This window comes from Pseudorasbora parva, chromosome 23, assembly GCF_024679245.1.
Source record: "Pseudorasbora parva isolate DD20220531a chromosome 23, ASM2467924v1, whole genome shotgun sequence".
In the NCBI taxonomy this organism is placed as follows: Eukaryota; Metazoa; Chordata; class Actinopteri; order Cypriniformes; family Gobionidae; genus Pseudorasbora; species Pseudorasbora parva.
Genome location: NC_090194.1, coordinates 15,569,023 through 15,591,505, shown reverse-complemented (window position 1 = coordinate 15,591,505; position 22,483 = coordinate 15,569,023). Strand labels below are relative to the sequence as shown.

At 36.0% G+C, this 22,483-nt stretch overlaps 2 protein-coding genes across 2 annotated transcripts in view; both read right to left on the bottom strand.

Annotated features, from left to right (window-relative positions):
* Positions 1 to 10,355, bottom strand: part of slc27a4 (solute carrier family 27 member 4) — a 28,381-nt gene extending 18,026 nt beyond the window's left edge. Inside the window, exons 1-4 of the mRNA XM_067432990.1 lie at positions 10,038 to 10,355; positions 6,906 to 7,067; positions 3,416 to 3,810; positions 150 to 308 (exon numbers count right to left, since the gene is read on the bottom strand). Of these exons, the coding sequence (XP_067289091.1) occupies positions 150 to 308; positions 3,416 to 3,810; positions 6,906 to 7,066 (715 nt within the window). The 5' untranslated portion in view covers position 7,067; positions 10,038 to 10,355. The remainder of the gene's footprint in view (positions 1 to 149; positions 309 to 3,415; positions 3,811 to 6,905; positions 7,068 to 10,037) is intronic.
* A 1,952-nt stretch (positions 10,356 to 12,307) lies between these two features.
* Positions 12,308 to 21,725, bottom strand: swi5 (SWI5 homologous recombination repair protein). The gene is made up of 5 exons (XM_067433361.1): positions 21,248 to 21,725; positions 21,108 to 21,162; positions 20,826 to 20,935; positions 13,188 to 13,282; positions 12,308 to 12,833 (listed from the first exon to the last, which is right to left on the bottom strand). Exons 1-5 carry the CDS (start codon positions 21,346 to 21,348, stop codon positions 12,769 to 12,771), a joined length of 426 nt encoding a protein of 141 aa, XP_067289462.1. The 5' UTR covers positions 21,349 to 21,725; the 3' UTR covers positions 12,308 to 12,768.
* Positions 21,726 to 22,483: the final 758 nt, after the last annotated feature.

Genomic DNA, 22,483 nt, shown 5'->3' with positions numbered 1-22,483 from the left:
CTGTCAGCATATAGAGAAAAAAAAAGATTTGAACTTTAAAAAAAAGAAATTCACAATAAAATATTGGCAGGATGAACAGGAGTTCATAGTGATGCAGGTTCTTTTTAGCATGTATATTTATCTATTTATCATGTTTTTTAAGGGCTTGCCTGTGAAGCTGCGATCTGGTTGTATGGGTGGGTTTGTAGGTGTCGCCTCCAGCAGCGGATCTAGATGCTCCGTCCCTTCAGGAACTCGCTTAGGGTCCCATTCTCCAGAGCAGAACAGCTTAACAGTCTTTCCCATGGAGCTGTGCACCTCACACATCGCTGAGACATTTAAAGAGCAAGAGAAATAGTTGAAGTAACCATCACAGATTCAAAAAAAGCAACAAAATGAGCCTAGAAATTTCTTCAGAGAAAGCACAGGACAAGCAAATGTGAAATCGATAAGAAACCAAGCTGAATCAACATGGCATGCTTTATGAGTCAGTTTCCAATTACTTAAGAGAAAACTAGGAAACTGGATTTCATTAAGGATTTCACTGCCTTTCATGACCTCTGGTACGAATCCTCTTTGGTGTAATGACGTTCTTTCACTATGAGTTACGTGCCATGACCTCTGCCCGTGATAAATCTGTATTCTATGCGACTCATTCATTGTTTCTCAAGAGTACACACACTAATCTTTGCCCAAGTGCCACTTCCTCATTTGCTTCTTGTAGTGTGTCACTTTCGCTTGCAACACTTCTGAACTGCTGCCTTAACCGATACTATATCTTATTCATAAAATACATGCCTCATGCCTAAAGTCAACATGAAATCAAAACTGACACTATTTACATTCTTACTACAGATTCTTGGTATTATCGTGCAAGATCCATCAGTGTAAGTCATTAAAAAATACAAAATACATTTATTTAGAATTTTTTTTATTAACTTCTACTTTCAAAACGTCTTTTCGACTGATGTCACCGACCCAATTTATTTCTTAAGTACCTGACTCTATTTTGGTATTTAAAGAAAACAATTCCATATTGATAAAAATAATACAACTGATTTGTAATGTGACATTTCTACATAAACAGAATATAACGGTGGTTGAGAGAGCTCAACAAGCTGCAACTGAAGAAAACGCATGTCACTAGAAAAAAACACCAGCAAATTAGGAAAACACCCTCCGTTTGACCACAAGTGCGGCAAATACTCCAGGGTATCTGCAGGTTTCACCAAGTCAAATTTAAGACTTTTTAAGACCTTTTTAAGACCATTATGAATAAAATTTAAGACCTATATTGCGCAATAAAAAAAACATGCATAGGAAATGCAGAATCACTCAATTACGTAAACTTGTATTATTTAATTATTTAAATTGAACAAAGTATTAGTAAAGTCATTATTCATAGCTCAATCCGACCAGGATTAGCAAATATATATATATATATATATATATATATATATATATATATATATATATATATATATATATATATATATATATATATATATATATATATATATATATATATATTTTATTATTATTATTATTTATTTTTTTATTTTTATTATTATTATTATTATTATTTTTATTTATTTTTTGGGACCAAAATTATTATTTTTTTGTGGTGGTCACTTCCATAAATTTGATAATAAGGATGCAACATTAACCATATTATTATGTTAGATGCACAATAGTCACACATGGCAATAAAACTGACAAAATGCATGAATCTTGTTTGGTAGGCCTATTACAAAACAAAAAAGGCTGGTTCAGTGGTGTGCTATCTATCTTTAATAACACAATCGCTTGGGTTGGGAAATATGACCAACATCTTAAAAGTAAACCACAATACGCAATTGCTTAATATAAGTAAAACGTTTTCAAGTAATTACATAATCAAGTAATTGGTCAGTAATAAAAATATATACTTATTACAAATGACAATAGGACAAATGATACTGGAATAAATACAGCATAAAGATGCACATCTACAAAGAGGAACGCTCCACCGTTTCTAGAAATAGGGCTTATTCAACTTCTTTAGACATTTAGATTTATGTGGACAAATGCATTTGTCTCAATGCATGCATTGTTTTAGTGTGGCAGGGTTTCGCAGCTAGCTTAGCTTAAAATGCATTTCCCCACATATCTAAAGGTAGATATCGATGTATGATTTTAGGTCATCGATGACACCACTGACCAGTATGTAGACATTGAACAATAAGTAGTCCCAGCAAGGTTCGCCACTTGATGGGGGTACTAGCACCATATCAGTGCCATTTGCAGCTTGTTTCTTTATTTGGCTGCATTGTCAATATTTGCATCGCAAATCTGTATTTAGTTGCATTGTGAGAATTTGCATCTTGTATCTGTTTTTGGTTTCACTGTGAGTATTTGTAGCACATTTCTGTATTTGGTTGCATTGTGATTATTTGTAGCACGTTTCTGTATTTGGCTGCATTGTGAGTATTTGTAGCATGTTTTCTTTATTTGGCTGCATTGTGAGTATTTGTAGCTCATTTCTGTATTTGGCTGAATTGTGAGTATTTGCATCTTGTATCTGTATTTGGCTGAATTGTGAGTATTTGTAGCTCATTTCTGTATTTGGCTGCATTGTGAGTATTTGCATCTTGTATCTGTATTTGGTTTCGCTGTGAGTATTTGTAGCACGTTTCTGTATTTGGTTGCATTGTGAGTATTTGCAACTTGTTTCTGTTTTTGGTTGTGTTGTGAGTATTTGTAACACATTTCTGTATTTGGCTGCGTTGTCAATATTTGCATCGAAAATCTGTATTTGGTTGCATTGTGAGTATTTGCATCTTGTATCTGTATTTGGTTGGGTTGTGAGTATTTGCAGCTCATATCTGTATTTAGTTGCATTGTGAGTATTTGCAGCTCATATCTGTATTTAGTTGCATTGTGAGTATTTGCAGCTCATATCTGTATTTGTAGGCATTGTGAGTATTTGCAGCTCGTATCTGTGTTTGGTTGGGTTCGGAGAAATTATTCTTGTCTCTTCATAAAATTAAGGCTGAACTACTGTAGTTACATTGACTGTTTCAAGGATGTCTTTACTACCATTTTAGGCTTTGAAAGTGGTGATTATGTTGAAGTTTGTGTGGAGTCAGATAGCTCTCGGATTTAATAAAAAAAGTATCTTAATTTTTGTTCTGAAAATAAGTAATCAATAACAGAATTTTAATTTTTGGGTGAACTAAACTTTTAATATGTGCCATGAATCACTGGTTTGAAAAAAAATGTTTTGCAAAGGTTTCTGAAACCAAATGGACAACCAAATGCAGTTAGACACATGTTGTTAGTAGCAGCATGGGTAGGTAACTAATCTATCAAAGGCGTAGCTTGACTGTGGCTTAACTGCTATAATTTATGTTAATTCGATTTCCTCATCTCTGAAAACTCTCAAATCACTTCTCACCATCTGTTAGCTCACTGCCGAACACCACCGCTTTGGCGCTGGAGATGTTGACACAGTGAACCAGAGCCTCCAGCCTCAGGTTGAAGTTAATGAGTGCTGCCTCCACTCCGATCTTCGCCATGCCCAGCCAGAGCCCCACATACTGAGAGCGGTTTTCCATGAACAGAGCCACCACATCGCCTTCTTTAAAGCCCGTCAGGAGAAGAAAGTTAGCCACACGGTTAGAGTAATCGTCAAGCTCCTTAAAGCTCCATTTCTCGCCCGTTCCTTCGAAAATCAGAGCCGTCTTGTCCCCGTATTTCTTGACGGACTTGGCAAAAAGTTTAGGAATGGTGTTGCGCTCACGTAGGTGCTTTTTGACATTTAGCTTTACCCTCAGCAACACACTGGCGGCACTGTAAAAGAACACAAAATAATTGATGGGATTATGATTATGAGGATTTATTCGGGGCAAATGATATCTGGACATTCTTAAAACATCTCCTTTGAGTTTTGGGCAAACTCTTGATTTGAAATAGGTACACTTTTTTTAAAAGTTTGGAATAATTAGGATTTTTTTAATGTTTTGTCTCTTCTGCTCACCAAGGTTGCATTTATTTGATCAAAAATACAGTAAAAACAGTAATATTGTGCGGTAATATTACAATTTAAAATAACTGTTTTCCACTTGAATATAGGTTTTTCTTCTTGTGATCAAAGCTGAAGTTAGAACATTATTATCTTCAGTGTTACATAATTCTTCAGAAATCAGTCTAATATGCTGATTTGATGCTTTTTTGCTCATTATCAATGTTGAAAACAGTTACTCGTACTAGTAAATATAGTTACTAGTAAATACTAGTAAACTTAATATTTTTGTGTGGAAACAATGATAATTTCTTTCAGGATTCTTATGAATAGAAAGTGTAAAAGAATAGCATTTATTTGAAATAGAAATCTTGTCACATTATAAATGAATTTACTCTCACTTTTGATCAATGTAATGCAGCCTTGTGGAGCTCAAGATACTTCAAGAAAATAAATACAAATTATTACATTATTCCAAATTTTTGACCAGTACTTTACACCATTTTGTATAGTTAGTATGTAGGTTTAATGCATATAATCATCTGTTTGAATGTTAATGGTGATGATTCTGGTCTCATCAACTTCTTGCTCAAGTGACAAACAAGAAATCTGTAAGTGGCAGGAAGTAGTTTGTGTGTGTTTGAGCACACAAAACACTTGTCACACAGCTAAAAGCAGTGATCCCTGTCCCATAAGAGTTCTTACATCCATTAACGGCTATCCTAAAAGCTTCCATCCTCCAATATAGGCCCTTACAGAGTAATCTGTGCTGTTTGAAACGATAAACCCACACCTCCAGGACCTGAAGTGTTGAACTAAACTCTATAACCCCCCACGCACTCGCTACAACCAACAACAAAACTGTTATTGTTTCAGAGGTTTTGCTTTGTTTGCTATTCAAAAACAGAAATTCAGATTTGGAAACAACAACAAAAATCCCCTCAAAGTCTTAAAATACTTGGCAATCACACTTCGGATTACTTAATTTGCATTTCAAAATCTTGAAAAGCAAAATCAGGAAAAACAGGCTGAACCTGAAAGGAACAACCCAGAAACCACTTTAACCACTTGTTCCTCTTAACAAACGCATAGCTCGTAATACAGGATTGTGCGGTGGTATTTGTTGAGGAACTTCTTTTAGGTGTGTTCACATTTGTAGCTCGGTTTGCTTGGTTTGTTTGGTCCGGACCAAAAAAAAAAAAAAAAACATTTAGTCCTGGGGCTGGTTGCATAAACAGCTTAAAAAGCCTTAAAGTCTTTTTTTTCAAGACCTAATTTTTCCTAACATAAATAGATAGATTGGTCTAATTTGAATCAGAAAAGTAAGACAAATTACCTCTTAATTAATTGCTAGTTTGTCAAATTAGTTCTTAAGACACAGTCTTAACATAGTGGCTAAGTTTATGCAACTGGCCCCTGGTCCTCTTAGCGTTCACATTGACATTTGTTCGATTCATTTGTTAACACCAAACCTAAAGGCACAGAGATGCCTGCCTAAATTGCAGAGATTGCAACCTGATTGGACAACTTTACCAAAACCGCAATTTACAAAACATCCAAAACAATGCTGTATGCTGGGCTAAAAGTGCTCGTTGTATGTGCGAAGCCTACATATGATGGTATTTTGACCAGCTGAGAACTTAGAGCTTATAAAATGTGTAATAGAGTCAAAACAGTGGCATCAAATTAACTGCAATAACAGAGAAATCGCATCAGAGTTCACTTTAATCAAACTAAAAATGCTTAGTGTGAACACGCCCTTCAGCAAGTAACTGTTCAACCTGATTGAAAAGGACAGAAGAATATATTATGTAAACTTTATTCACAAAACCACATCTATAGATATAAAGAAAATATATAAATGAAATCGGATTACTAAGTCTGTTAGGACTAAGCTGTCTAAGCTAACACATAAATGAACGAAATTAAATATTGTACGTGTTTTCTTTTTTTTTTACTATTATTATTTTATAAATTATTATTTTATAATAACCTACTGTGTATCCATATAGATTTCTCTATCCACTAATCTTTTTATGGAAGAGTTGGACCAGATAGAAAAGGAAAACCAGCCAATAAGTGTCTAACTTTTAGTGAAACTCAATCAGTTTGTTTGTATTCACATTATGATAGCTTCTTTTTGGCTATTTTTATGGTGACATTTTTTAATAGAAACTAAATAAGATATTTAAAGTCACCATGAAACCAAAATGTTTAATTCTTATTTGTTATGGAATATTGACATATTTATTATAAACGATTTGTCTGTGCAAAGTTTTTTTTTTTTTTTTTTTTTATAAATTCATGTGCCCTCAAACTTTACTCAAAACACCTTCCCCTCCCTCTCTACTCTTTTTTGAGGATGTGTTCACTGGCAAATGGACAGGACAATAACCTGTCACTCACATGAGATCCACCAATAGCAAACCACAACATCTAATCAATTCCCCAATGGACAAAATCAAATCCTGTCCTACATTTTTTCCTGGTCGAGAAGCCGTCTCATATGGACATATGACATAATATGGAAGATAAGTCTATCATGACTTCCAATTCATGCAAATTTAAGACCCATTTTTCCTACAAAATCCTAATCTAAATTTGTATTAACTGAACATTAAAATTGTTTTCTAAATTTGCAATTATTATTACAATATTACAAGTAAAAATATTACAATACATTTGATAGATCATGACCTCTGACATATGGCAAGGGTTTTTAAACTCAAATAGTTTTTCCATTTTTCAAAAAAAAAAAAGGGCTAAAACAAGATTTTTTTGTTTGTTTGTTTACTACAGAATTTTTCAGTTACATGGATTTCAGAGTTTTGATGACTTTGAATAAGTGGAAAAGTACATAAAGTATATTATAAATCTATTCTTTATAAAAAAGAAAGCAAAAAATAATATAACATATACTTACTGCAAATCGCGGTATATGGTCTTTGAAAACACATGGATGGACTTCCATCCTCCAGAACCCAAGTAGAAAATGAAAATGGATGGCAGGACCTGGAACCAGGGCAGGCCGGCAAACAGCCTGAGAAGGAAGAGAAGGGCCGTGGAGCACGCCAACCGCAACATACTGACACACACAAAACACAGTCAATCAGAAACACTCACCTGGCCATCATTTATCAATACATTACTGCACTGACATTTTATTGGGCCTGTGTGATACAAGTCTTTAAAAAAGACCTTGTTCTTCGATAATAGTTATAACATAATTACTATAAACCTGATAATTACAATGGTTGATATGCAAAACTCTTGGCTTAAATCGACAGATTCTGAGATAAGACCCTTAATCATATCAAGGCAAGATAGAAAAAAAGATCTTTGACCATGCAAATGTATGTTAAAGGTATACCAGTTCAGAGTACTCGTATGATCTGGGAGAACTCAGTAACTTCAGCTTCAAAATGTGCATGTTTAAAATCTTATTTAAATGCTGCTGTTCGTTTTGTTTTATATTGTGCATTTGAAGGTTATTGTTACACATGATGGAGGATAACCCTCCCTGATTGACTGTTTGGTATGTTTCTATATCTCTGATGTGCAATGGATACAAACAAAAGTGACAAACATTTTTTTTTTAACATGGCAATCCATTAAATTGCTCCTTTACATTAAAACGCATTGATGTGTGTCTGGGCCTTCTGTTCCACAAAAACACTTGTAAAGTAACTAGGGTGGATTGAATGTCAGTGAGGGAAGGGAAGGCATAGCTATTTGATCTGTACTGTCCTTTCCTACAGCTCATCTGAATGCAGCTGAAGCTCAGACCTGCAGAATTACCACAGTCACTTCACATGCTAGTTGTCACATAGGAAAGCTGTCACAAAGGCTTTATTACACTGACTGTAAGGTTCTGAGTCAAAAGAACAATTACATAAATGTATACTTTTTAGCAGTGGTTTTATAAGTTGGTTTTAAACATCTAGTTCAAAACAGTCTATATATATATATATAAAAGTATCCTATAAAACAAGAGATAATCATGAGTTATTTTCATTTTAATCTGATAGGCTAAAATGTATATTTCAACATTTCAATGTCTGCAAAAACATAGATGGACAATTAACATATAATTGTGGTAATCTAAAAAAAAATCTATACATTCGTTATATTATAGTTATTATGAATTATTTATTTATTTAGAATTATGCAGGCAGCTTAATCATTTTTATTTCAATTAATTAATTTATCAATTCCTGTTGACTGAAAGTTTGTCATCGTATCTTATTTTTGTTAATATTATCTTATAAGTTTGTTATCTTATTTGTACTGCTTTGTGAATTGTTTTTGTGTTTCATGTTTTACTGTAAAAATGTGCAGGAATAAAACATTTGAGGGATAGTTCACACAAAATGTTTAATTCTGTCATAATTTACTCACACTCAAGTTGTTCCAAACTTGTATGAATTTCTTTCTTCTGCTGAACACAAAGGAAGATATTTGGAAGAATGTTTGTAACCAAGCAGCTCTCGGCAGCCATTAACTACCATATGACTACTATGTGACAGATTTGGATCAACTTGGGGAAGAAAATGATGACAGAATTTTCATTTTTGGTAGAACTATTGCTTTAAATAGTTTCTAACCATTGTGACAACTTACCCCATTTAGTGTAACAATAAACCCCGTTGTAAGTAAACGTGTTAAATGAACCGTGTAACTGTGGTAATAAATAAAATGTGAAATACTGTGTATTCATTAAAAAATTCTAAACAGAAACGAACTCACTGGCGTAAAAGTGTGACAACTAGCCCCGGTTTGATTCACCTATAGATAATACGCCATTTCACACATTTTCATTCAGATGACTGACAGAAATGATGGTCACATATCGTCACCACCATCATCATCATCCGTTTTCGATACAGCAGGAAAATCCAACAATGCGCGGCTGTCTATCGTGAAGGATGCTGGGGAGAATCCATTCACAAGCCCCGCATGGTTACGTCTGTTCGGTCATGTAGCCGTGTGTTGTCTATCAATAGAATATGATAGACTTGCTGTGGGTGCGGATGGATATTAAAACAACGCAGAAGAGCTATCATCATCATCATGCGAGGGTTACCGCAGAGCCCTGATTCGTTGCTCCAGCCTGAGCCCGGAAATCTAAGCGAGCACATTGGATTGTTCAGCACTCTGCTGACTCATTTCCGCGATTCGGCTCTTTTGAACAGTTCATTTTAAAGATTCAGCGATACTCTTACTTACGCCATGACCACACGGTCGCGGTATTACATCCTGTTGCGGTTTAGAACTCAAATATAACTTGCATTTACAATAAACAATACTAAAATTCGCATCTCTCAGCTGAAAATGTTTAGCTTTTATTATAAACAATTATAATAAATAACTCATTTATTTTAAATATCTGTTTTAAATGTGCGTTGATCCAATTCTCATATAATTAAGTGGCAAACATAATTCAGATACGTTTTCACTGTAGTATTTATTATATTTTGGGCTCATTCTGAGTGAGTCCATGTGAGACAAAAAAAAGTGAGTTGTTGATTCCAGAACCGATTCGTGAATGAACAATTCAGTCAATCTTAGTGATTCGCTTGAAAAGAACGAGTCGTTGGAGAATCGAACATCACTACAGCACTGCAGTACACTGAGCTTCACTCTACTGTTACGATCACAAGATACATTATAAGGAATTCACGCAGTCAGACTATACATTATAACATGTGTCTATACGACCAAGTTTATACAGTAGGCCTATGGCAATAACGTTAACGTTTACACGCTGCGTTATTTGATGTGCGTGTTTTATATATAAAAAAGCCCAGTGCGGATATCTGGCATCCTACACCCCTTTATCTGGCTCATGAGCTAATAAACTGTTACATATGATACCACATCTATCAGCAAACATATACAGGACAGAATGTAGGCTGCTGTTATTGTAAAAATCGCCAAATGCATCTTTAACTGGCAGTTGACAGCTGCGACCATGACGATTAATGATACAGGAGATTCCGGAAATGGAGAATGGTTAAAATATTCGTAATGTAGGTGCCTGTGGGCCAGAAAATACCTCAATATTGGTCTCCGTGGTCACAATAACCTGTGTATAATGGCAGAAGGGGAACCTGTTCCGTACGATCCCACCTTGATCGGCTTAAGCGAAACCTCCACCGCGTTTACCTGCGCTGATACACACGCGCCGGTGTGTAACGGCCGCACGCCTGCCTTTACCTAATTATCAGTTTCTTTGGTAGACTTTTCTCCCGTTTATTTCATTTTTTTAAATTCTTATCTGCTATCGCTTCATTGTAACGATGGCTTGTAGCGCTGGTAATTCCAATGACCTTATAATTTTCTTACTTGAGCCCGCCTTCTCTCTATTCGCCGGTGCTGTTGTGTATATATTGATTGACAGCTATTTGAACCAATGGCGTTATTGGAGCGTTGACGTTTTGTTCGGTAAAGGCGGGGCTTAAAGTCCTGTCAAGGAAATGTGGCCCAGCCAGCGAATCATCACGGCAGTTTCCGCCCGGTAGTTGCAAGACAGCTCTGCAGGACCATGAGGCATGATGGAGAAGGAGGGCTTTTGTCGGATATCTGTCCGTCTGCTGGCCATTGTGATGGCAGAAATTAAAATGTGATCATGTAAACAATATTTCTAATGTGATACGAGGCAGGCTTTTTACTTTAATACTGGGGAAATTGCATTGAAATGACTATATGGAGACGAGGTTGTTTAAAAAAAGAAGAAGCATTTATTCGTGTTCCGTAGGCATTTAAACACTGCTCGTTTCACTTATGCAGTGTTTCTTACCTTCAAGTGTTTTATATTACTAGAGGGAACAATCCGTCCTCAGTCTTTCTTGTAAATGTAATTATACCTGCCCTGCAGCTAAAACAACTTACCTTTTTGGCTGACTTCACAAATCCCCCTTATATTGAAATGTTTTGCTTAACAAATAAGTTTTCAACTAAACTGTATGCTTTATTTATTCTGATCACACTATTTGCCGTATCCATTATGTTTTATCATGTCCAATGGTCAGTGAAAATGACACGTTGTCATAGAAGCAAACAGACATTTCTTGATTTGATTTCATAAGGTACATCTAATTAACTACGGATATCATGTTTGCACAAAGCATTTGACAGCAGTCAGCGTAATGAGGCAACTCTGCTATCAGTGCAGCAGATGGTTTTATCTATTGTTATCCAAAAATATATTGACAGTCCATAAAGCTGTATCATAACTTCCATAAAGCATATTTAGTTCAACTTTCACACAGTTGGATCAGTTATTGTAACATAAAACCATTGCATAACCACAAAATTGTAGCATTTACATTTTGAAATAAATGTATTGGTTTTACATATTTAGACAATGAATAATAAAGCAAAAGTGGACCTAACAGCAAAAAATAGCTCAATCAATTTTTATTTGCCATAGCACTTGTTTAAAGGAATTACAATTACTCGGTGTCTTGAATAATATTAATGCTGCTCTTTTTTCATACAATGAAAGCATTAGCATGGGTTGTAAAAGTGTAAATTGGAGTTGTGTGAACACTTCACAAAGTTTCATCTCATTTTGGTTGCACTGAGATAGAAAGAACATGCAGGTGTGTGAATGATGACAAATACAATTTTTGGGTGAGCTAGTCACAGGATTTTTTGCACCAAATGGGAGGTGTAATTGTGAATGAGAGAGATTGTCATGTAATTCTGGTGAATTAAAGGGTTACTTCATCCTAATATGAAAATAATTTCATTAATTACCGGCGTTGGACAACCGTAACACCTTCGTTCATTTTCGGGACACAAATGAAGATATTTTTGTTGAAAGCTGATGGCTGAGAAAGGCTTCAGATAGGCCTCCATTGGCATTCAGTACATTTCCACTGACCCACTCACAAGACCCTTAAAAGGCACTAAAGAAGTTATTACAAAGTCCATCTCACTACAGTGGCTGTGCAATAATTTTACGAAGCGCCGAGAATAGTTTTTGTGCGGAAAAAATAAAAATAATTTAAAAAATGACTTTATCCGCCAAGTTATTGTCTTCCGTGTAGGTCTCGGACGAGAAACTTACGCGATAGCGGCGCTCCTCCTCTTCCGGGTCATGTATTCGAACGGTGGAGCTGCGTCATATTCTCGCGCATGGGTCAAGTTCACGTCAATAACTTGGTGTATAAAGTCATTATTTTGATTTTTGTACGCACAATAAATATTTTCGTCGCATTGGAAAATTATTGTACAGCCACTGTAGTGTGATGGACTTTGTAATAACGTCTTTAGTGCCTTTTATAGGTCTTGTGAGTGGGTCAGTGGAAATGTACTGAATGCCAATGGAGGCCTATCTGAAGCCTTTCTCAGCCATCAGCTGCGAAGGTGTTACGGGTGTCCAACGACATGAGGGCGAGTAATTAATTAAATAATTTTCATTTTTGGGTGAACTAACCCTTTAATTCACCAGAATTACATGACAATCTCTTTCATTCAAAATAACACCTCCCATTTGGTGCAAACACAATAAGAGAAAAACCGTGTGGCCAGAGATAAACATTGAGAAAATTCTTCTTCTTACAAAGTTGACAGAAGCCTTTTAATGTCTTTGAAACGTATAATTGAATCAGTTTGACAGAGAAAAGCATGTTCGAGTCCTTGAAACTTCTTGTACTCATTCAGCACAACAGCATGAATAAAACAATACTAACTGGTGTATTTGCTATAAATAAAAAAGATATAACACTGAAAGTATTATGAGGCCTTCCAGTTACTCGATCTCCTCTCATGAAGCTCAGTCAGTCTTCCAACTCAAGGCCAAAGTGGCTGTATAAGTCTCGTGTGGTCACTCCACGGAGGCCAGCTGAGAGACACAGAGAGACAGTTGTCTTTGTCAGTGGTCACATGGGGGAGAATGACGTGGCATAGACCCCCTCTGGCCCTCAGACCAGCTGAAGTCACCATGAGGCCAGAGCAGGCAAGAAACTCAGCATTCTGGGAATCTAAAAGGGACTATTATATTACAGAATACAGTGGTAATACTGGAGGATGCAATTATCATAATCTTGACGCTAGCGTTGTAGGCTGTAACCCACTTGAGTGGGATGGAAGAAGTGTGTAGGCCGTGAAGGCTTATGAACGGGAGATGAACGATTATCATGGTATAAAACACCTTTGCACTTACTATTAAACAGATGGATGTTTTATCAAGTCTTACCCAATGTGCCCAGTAAAGTTTGTCCGATGTCTTTGATGTCATTGTATTCATGCAGCAGATCTATGTGCTGATCCAGCTCTTCAACAACAAATCCTCTGTAAATACAAGAACAGAGAAACACAAGTTCAATTTAATCTGACAAATAAATAACAATGAAACGCTTGTTTTTAAAAAAAAATAACAATGAAGTTAACAGCAAACCATCCAAAACAGGGCTACTCAAATCTTGCCCTAAAGAGGCAATGCGCTGCAGAGTTTAGCTCCAACACTGATCAAACACACCCACCTGTGATTTTCTAATGATCCTGAATACATTAGCTGTGTCTCATTTCGTTAAATTTTGAAGGCTGCATCCTCCGGAGGTCACATCCTGTGAAGGATGCAGTACACGGAGTGTCCTCAATCATGATTAAACGAGACTTTGTAGGACACACAGGCAGGAAGTATCACGTTGCTATGCCAACACGTTCAACCTCGTTGCGCTCTCATGCCAGTTTATATGAATGAAAATGTATAATTTGAAAATTACTATGAAATGTTTCTTGTCTTGACAGTAATGTACTGTTCTAAACATTTAAAAAGCACTAAAGCATTGTAATCCTGTTAACCACAACTATCTGTTTGAGGTAATAGAGCTTAAAAATAAAAGCAAGCTTGAACTTACATTTTAAACACCACACCTACGCTTGCATGTATATCTGGCAGTGGTGCCGTTTTTTCATATAATACAAAAAAATATGTATGACGGCTGTTAACGGCGACGCAAAGAATTATGGTTTATCTCCATCCGTGAAGGCTACACCTCATACACACTCCGAAATCCTGTGAAAAAAGGACGCATTCGAAGGTCGCATTTGGAGTGTCCTTTTCACTAGCCTTAAGACGTGTGCAGGCTTCGAATGCGACCTCCGGAGGACGCAGCCTTCTGAAATGAGACACAGCTATTGATTTGCATGTTCAGGTGTGTTTGATCAGGGTTGGAGCTGAACTCTGCAGTGCATTTGGCCCTTTCAGGGCAAGATTTGAATAGCCCTGATCTAAAAAGAACCAGAATATGCATTGGATAAAAAAATAAAGAAATAATAAAAAGATACTATAAAGGAAAAAGAAATTGTTGCACAGTTGCTGTATAAGTGAGAATGTTTGAAATAAAGCTCATTGTCATGACAACTCTCAGGAATGTTTGCCATGGTAATGGATATGATAATGTTGATATGTTTGGTCTTGACAGAATAGATCTCCTTACGCTACTGCCGCTTTTAATGCAGCTGCAGAATAAGTACAGGACTTACTACTGCCAAAACACGACTTACTGCTGTGAGCAAGCAGATCTATACAGGTGGAGCTGGGGAAGGTGGAGGGTTTCTTAAAGGGTTAGTTCACCCAAAAATGAAAATGATTTTATTAATTACTCACCCTCATGTATTTGGACACCCGTACCACCTTTGTGCATTGGAACACAAATGAAGATATTTTTGTTGAAACCTGCTAGCTGAGAAAGGCTTCAGAAAGGCCTCCATTGGCATTCAGTACATTTCCACTGACCCACTCACAAGACCCATAAAAGGCACTAAAAACGTTGTTAAAAAACGTCCATCTCACTACAGTGGCTGTAAAATAATTTTACGAAGCGACGAGAATAGTTTGTGTACAAAAATAATCAAAATAATGACTTTATCCGCCAAGTTATTGACTTCTGTGAAGGTCTCGGACGCGAACTCACGCGATAGCGGCGCTCCTCCTCTTCCGGGTCATGTATTCGAACGGCGGATCTGCGTCATATTCTCGCCCATGCGTCAAGTTCACGTCAATAACTTGGTGGATAAAGTCGTTATTTTGATTTTTGAGCGCACAATAACTATTTTCGTCACATTGTAACATTATTGTACAGCCACTGTAGTGAGATGGACTTTGTATCAATGTTTTTAGTGCCTTTAAGGGTCTTGTGAGTGGGAATGAACTGAATGCCAATGGAGGCCTTTCTGAAGCCTTTCTCAGCCATCAACAGAAATATCTTCATTTGTGTTCCGAAGATAAACAAAGGTCTTACGGGTGTCCAACGACATGAGGGTGAGTAATTCATGAACATTTTCATTCGTGGGTGAACTAACCCTTTAAAGTGCCCTGCAGCTGCTACAGCAAATTCTGACCAGGAGCCTGTGCTTCGTACGTCGTTAACTCAGTTAGCTGGATTTGAATGTTGACGATTTGGCTTGATCTTGGATTGTTTGGTTCTTCGAAGCTCATCCTGGACTTGCTGTCTAGCAACAGGTTTGTAAGATTAAACCTCCTCGGGAGCAGGCTTATTTCATGTAAACAGGATTAGATTGCATCTTGATGTGATACTTAAAATCTGTCCCAGCCACTGCTACTTTATTACAAGAGTTTATTACTGAACCGGGGGCAATAATAATTTTAAATAACAATAAATATAAAAGTTAATTGAAAATAAAAATTTGATGTTGTGTAAAATTTGCGTATAATACTTTAGACACAATCACTTGATTGAGAGATATATTTGTGAATTGTGATGGAATGATTACTTTATAGTTGTATTGGAGGTTTACACACATTGTGCAGTTAATCTTCGTCGTGCATTAATTTGAGTGATGACGGATATTATGGGAGTGGCTTGATGCAGCGCAAGAGATGCAGATAATTTGATCTTGACCATTAAAGCTACACTGTGTAACTTTTTTAGTTTATTTTTAGCTAAAAACACTTAGTTCTTTCAAAAATATATGTGCTCATTAATGTATATTTACTTCTTTTAAGTAATAAAATATTCTGGTAAGTTTATAATATTCCATTGAAAATACATACGGGTGAGGGGTTCAAATGCAGGTCGCCATGTTGCCCCTCCATTTTGAAAGTACATTAGCCAAAGAGGGACATACCCGTAAATTCAACCTTCGCCTTTCGCGTTTTAACACTCGATGGCACCGTGTCGAATGTGCCATGTTAATCTTGGACTAAATCAGCCACCGTAGGAGTTAAAACGAAATCAGAATTGAGAGGAACAGAAACTATTATTCACTGGATGGTCATATACCTTTTCACCTCTAGATGGGGGAAAATATCACACAGTGTAGCTTTAAGAAACTTTAATTAATACTGTCACATAACAAATCTGCTTCAAATTGAATTAAAAATGAAAATTTAACATTGAAATAAAAATGTATGTGTGTAATGTGTGTACAAATATTATAAAATTGTGAATATCATTGGTAATCACGTTCATCAAAACAGTGCACATTTAATTTATCAAACTTTTATGTTGGTTTGGTCGTTTGCCTGTTTCCTTATAAAGGTCCAGAAATGTGTGTTTTTTTTTCCTTTGACATATTATTTGCCAGGTGACTTTTTTAATTATATGATGTCATTACATTGTCTTGACGCCAGCCAATCACTGCATTGCTGATCGTGGTTTTGAGTATCGATGCATCTGCCCTCTTCAGGGAACACAGGCACGAGCAGTGATCTCAGATAACTTAATCTAGATATTTTAATCCAATCCGCAAATTTGTTTGAAGAACCAAAATAGCCAGAGATCAGTTATCATGATTAAAAGATCTCTGATCTGTCAAATCATCTCAGATGTATTAAGCGAGGTACGAAGAACAGGCCCCTGGGGCCTATTGCGCAAAACTAGGATAAGGGATTAAACTGGGATATTTGGTGATCTTGTCATCTGTATGCAAAATGTACACCGCTGTCGTGTAAACATACCCTGAAGGCACACTCACACCAAGAACGAAAATGAAAGATAACTGTATTTAGTGGATAAATTGAGCCAGTATCACCAAGGTATCCCAGTTTAATCCCTTATCTTAGTTTAGTGCAATAGGCCCCAGTATTTGAAGCTCATTGGCTTCTGATATAGCGGGAACCAATCAGCGGTGCCCTATAGAGAATTATATGATTATAAGCAGATTGAGTATTAGGTCTCTGGGATAGGTGTTTTTAAACCTCTTTACCCGATTTGCTCAAATTTAGTGGGAGATTCCCAAAAAAACACAGAGATCGCCTGCATATGAATGTAATTGGATTGTTGTAAACTAGAAGCTGTTTAACGTTTCATTTGTGTGAGTTTGATACCCATTGTAAAAAGCTCAAAGCGGTATACTTCCACCCATAATCCAGTGTTAACTATTGTTAGCTAACATTCACTAATCTATTTGATGAATCTGCTTGTCACTTGATTTGTTTCAGTTTTATCATCAGGTTGTGGCTACAGTGTCTGTATGATCCTAAAGTTTACTGTGTAATCATTTTCTTTTTTTAAAGCTTGTACAAGATCAGTAAAATAGCCTGTCATTAATTCATATGTATACATCCAATGCATATAAAGCTCATACTGTACAAATACTCTGTAATATACGTTGAGTAGGGCTGGGCGATAAATCGATTTTATGAATTAATTCGAGTTTTTAGTTTACGACGATTTTTGTGAATGAAAATCGGTTTTCTCTTTCAAATCCGCCGACGCTCCCCTCTGAGCTCCCGTAATGGCTCAGCCCTCCCCGCGCGCGTTTGCCACAGAGGTACACAAACAACAAGGATCGCGTCTAACAACATACCGTGTCATTCGTAATTGGTTCAGTTTTTCACAGAACAATTAACAATACCCCGCTGCAAAGTGTGTTTGAAGTCTGAACGGAACCGCGGTAGGCGTTATACTCATTTAAAGCTGCGCTAACACGAACGCAGCGCGAGCTCACACACGGGCCAATCTCGTGACAGACACGATACACAGCGCTGGTGATCCAGTGAGAGACCGTTTAAATCAACACACCATCGCTACTGTGATCTAGTGGAAGCGGTCGGCGCACAATTCTGTTATAAACCACAGATATCAGATCAAACAGAGCTGAGCGAAGGTCAGGGGTTTCAGTCACAAATCACCAACATTTACCACGATTGTACTGTAGTAAAACCACATGGATTTAATGTTGTTGTTGTCATTATTTATCTCAGGATTCGTACAACCTTTTGAGATTGAAATTCAAGCACTTTCCAATGGTTTTCAAGAGCTTCACACTTATTTCCAGCACTTCAAAGCTCTAGATATCCGACTGTAATGTTATTTTTAATGTGATGGTTTGTAAAACTAAAAGTTTAAAGGGGTCTTGTGAAAGAAATAGTCGAATGTTTTTTTTAGTTTATTTTTTTTTAATGTGTAATCCATTTTGTAGCATTTTTATTTAAAAAAAGATATGAAATGCCCACCACTATAACCAGCAGAAGGGCACTTATTGATTTATTAGCGATTTTCACTCCCTAATGTATGGAAAGTACGAAGTCACAGTCTCAGGAAAAACTAAACTTTTCTTCAAATTGTGACTAAATTACAGTAAAGTAAAGAGCTCCTTTAATAATCACTGAAGCTGTCGATCAGTTCAGTGTGAGACTATTGAAGAACAATGCTAATCTATATTTAATAAGAGCATTAGGCTACATTTAAATTTTCCCTATACTTTTTTTGCACATTACTGTTGTTAATAAAAGTTAATTTTATCTGCATATCAATTCATAAACCTTTGATATGTATACTGTTTATTGCAAAAGATATGGTGCCCATTAATACTGTGGAATAGTCGGGGGTTATTCACATGCGGAAAGTTTTGCACCCCAGGTGGCACTTCTACCAAGCTGCAAATATTTAATTTTACCTAAACAAAATAAAGTTAAAACTTGTTTTGAACAATTTCTTTGTCATCTGCAGACTGATTTTAAGTAGGAGGGGAAAAAAATCGTTTTAAATCGTAAATCGAATTTTTGGTGAAAAAAATCGGGGATTTTTTTTTTGGGCCATATCGCCCAGCCCTAACGTTGAGGCAGTCGTGTTTCTGTTTGTCGTGTTGTTGATACGACACTCTTAGAAGGTTCTATCGGCGCTACGTATTTGGAACCCTTAAAAGGTTATATGTAGAAGTATAGTTGAGTATACTCCAAAGACCCTTTTATGCCAAAAGGGTTCTATAATGACAAGAAAGAACCCTTTTGGCACTTAAAAAGGGTTCTATATAGAACACTGCAAAACACATAACACTTATCAAAGAAACAAATGCATTTCTTATCTTAGCAAAAACTCTTAATTTTGAGTAATGTTTTCCCAAAATAAGACAATTACTTTTGCTTGTCTAGTAAATACTTCTTGTTTTAAGAATTTTTAGATGTTTGGACTAGAAACAAGACAAAAATACTAAGTAAGAAAAGCATTTTTTTGCAGTGAACCTTTTAGGGGTTCCAACTACGTAGTGCCGATAGAACCTTTTCTTCTAAGAATGTAGCCTATAAAAAAACAATACACCTACAATTACAAATGACCTTCCCAATAGGCCTACACAAAATGTAAAGTGCTACAGTAGTTGGCACGCTCTGCTTGTCTGTTGACTAGTGCGGTAATGTCACTTTAATAGCTTTTATGACGAAGGTTTACACTAAGAAAAGAAAATGTGGCATGCAACTCCAAGATAACTGAATAAAATCCATACTCTCCTCTCTCTCTCTGGCTGTTGCTTGCATTGGTTGTGTTCTGTGCCATTCACATATTTTGTGGAAGATCAATAATTGTATAAGTCTTGTAGCTTCTAGCATGAGAAGTCGAAATATGGTTTATGTCTACATGCATAATATATAGCCTTAGAAACTCTTTGACAGATGCTTATTCTTGTAGCCCAGTCCAACCTAAAATGACTAATGTCAAAATAATCTTAAATGAACCTGCAATAATGCTGAAAAAGTTAATAATAATAATATAAACTTTTAATAAGGTTGTTCTAAAACACAAAGTTATTATTGATCAATTCTGAGAGATTTCTGTCCCTCTATTGACAGTCTAAACAACTACCATTTTGAAGCTTCAAAAAGTACATAGATTGTAAAACATCCATATGAATTAAACAGTTTAGTCCAAATTTTCTGAAGTGACATGATCGCTGTATTTGATGAACAGATTGAATTTAGGCTATTATTCACATAAGCGTTAATTATATGTGAATAAAAGTCTAAATTATATCTGTTCCATCATATAAGGTGATCGAGTCTCTTGAGAAAGTTTGGACTGAGCAGGGCTGCGTTTCCCAAAAGCATCTAAGCTTAAGTTTATCGTAGAACAATTGCCACCAATGGTTTCTACGTTCAACTTAGGCTTATGATGCTTTTGGGAAACACAGCCCTGCTCAATTCATATGATTTTTTTACTCTCTTATCTCTTTATGAACTTTTCGATGCGTCAAAGTGGTAGTTTCATAGCTGTCAATGCAGGACAGAAAGCTCTCAGATTTCATTTTAAAAAACTTTATTTGTGTTCTGAAGATGAACGAAAGTCTAACAGGTTTGGAAACGACATGAGGGTGAGTAATTAATGACAGAATTACATTTTTTGGGTGAACTTATTTTAATCCTGTAAACCTGACATGAAATAATAGTAAGGGAACGATAGAGTAGGTGTTAATGATGATGCTTTCTTTATTTTATATGGAATCGAGTCACCAGGATATACTTCAAATCATATTTTGTGTAGCCCCGGAAAAAGAAAATGTAATAAATGTAACCTAATATTCTATAATAACTTCAGTATGAATAAACACACAACAGCATCTCTTGTATCTCTTTCCCACATTCACCACCTACTCTTTTTCCAACATGGCGATCTCTGAATCCAGGCGATCAAGTGTTTTCTTGAGCTCTTTGACTTCTTCCTCAGGGCACAAGGGAGATTTCACCATACTAGACTTCTGAACCTATGACAGACCAAAGACAACTCACCACATATGCATATAAACCTGAATTCACATATCTTTTATCAGTTATCATAACAGCTAACTCCCATCATCATTGCTTTCTAAGTCTAGGCATCATCACACAGGCTACTATGATAAAATCACATAGTATATATTAATAGACCTTACTTACAGGAGATTTAAAACCTGAATTGACGCTCCTAACGTTACATCTGGATTCTGCAGGTCTGCATGGAATAAACAAACGTTGCTAATCATGTTAAGATAAACGTGCGTTCATTTTTTTTCAGGGTTGCTTCTATATTTGTTTACCTTCTTCTTAAAGACACGCCCACTTGTCCTGGCGTAACTTTGACGTGCGCATCATCTACAATTGATTTGGTTTTCATTTCTAGTTCCGCGGTAGCATTCATTTCTTTGCAAACCACGTAAAGTGTTACAAGGGTGGATTATACGATTTTGATATGCGAACAAGCGACTTACAAGAGTATTTAATGAGACACTCTTCAGCTGTAAACATTAATCGGGTCTCTTTCTGTTGAATAAATTCGCGCCTTGTAGCGTTATCATACGTAATCGCTCTGATTGGCCCGCTCTGTCTGGTATGTGCCTTTTGATTGGACCATTGATGCACTTCCGGTGCACGCCATAGACTTTTATTTTTATTGCACATGAAAGGTTATTACAGAAATTAACAGTAACAACAAAAAGAAAATAACAACAACAAATAAGGGAGGCATACGGACATAACAAAAGGTTATGAGAATTAGGCTACACAAATCAACACAATATTACATTTTGTCAAAAAGAAAAATTAAAGGTACTACCTTACAACAGACTCGAGAATAATAACGTTATACGTTTTAGAAACTTTTGAGTTCAAAGGGTTTAACATTTTCTCAAAGGAGGTAAAAGGGACCTAATATCAGAGGGCAATCCTGATTCTAGAATGTTGCCCTCTGATATTAGGTCCCTTTTACCTCCTTTGAGAAAATGTTAAACCCTTTGAACTCAAAAGTTTTGTTAGACATCCACAGCTTGCTGGATACAGGCGTTTCCTTTGATTAATTTCATTTTTACTCGTTTTTCATTTATTGTTTTTGAGTGTTTTCACAAAATTATCTAAATAACTGATACAGTGGTCTTGTTTATGGACTGCAATAGTGGTTACACGATACAAAATTCTTAGTTTTTAGAGAAAAAAATCACATATATAAAGTCAAATATATGTCAGTTGTACCATATTGTTTTCCACCTACTAAAATACTTTTATGCTTCTTTAATTTATATAAAGGTCAACATTAGAAGGCAACACACATTACAGACAACGATACATTGAGTAGTGTAATCAAACCAGTTCTGTTACGGATTTTGTCGATAGATGGCGGCATTTCACAGTTTATGAAAGAGACAATGGAATATTGGGTCATGATTAGTATTTAAAATAATAAAAATTGTTCGTTTATCAACGTTTTAGAAATTAAACCACACGCACACGCACACGCACACACAAAATGTTTATTAAGAATATAAATCTAGTAAAACACT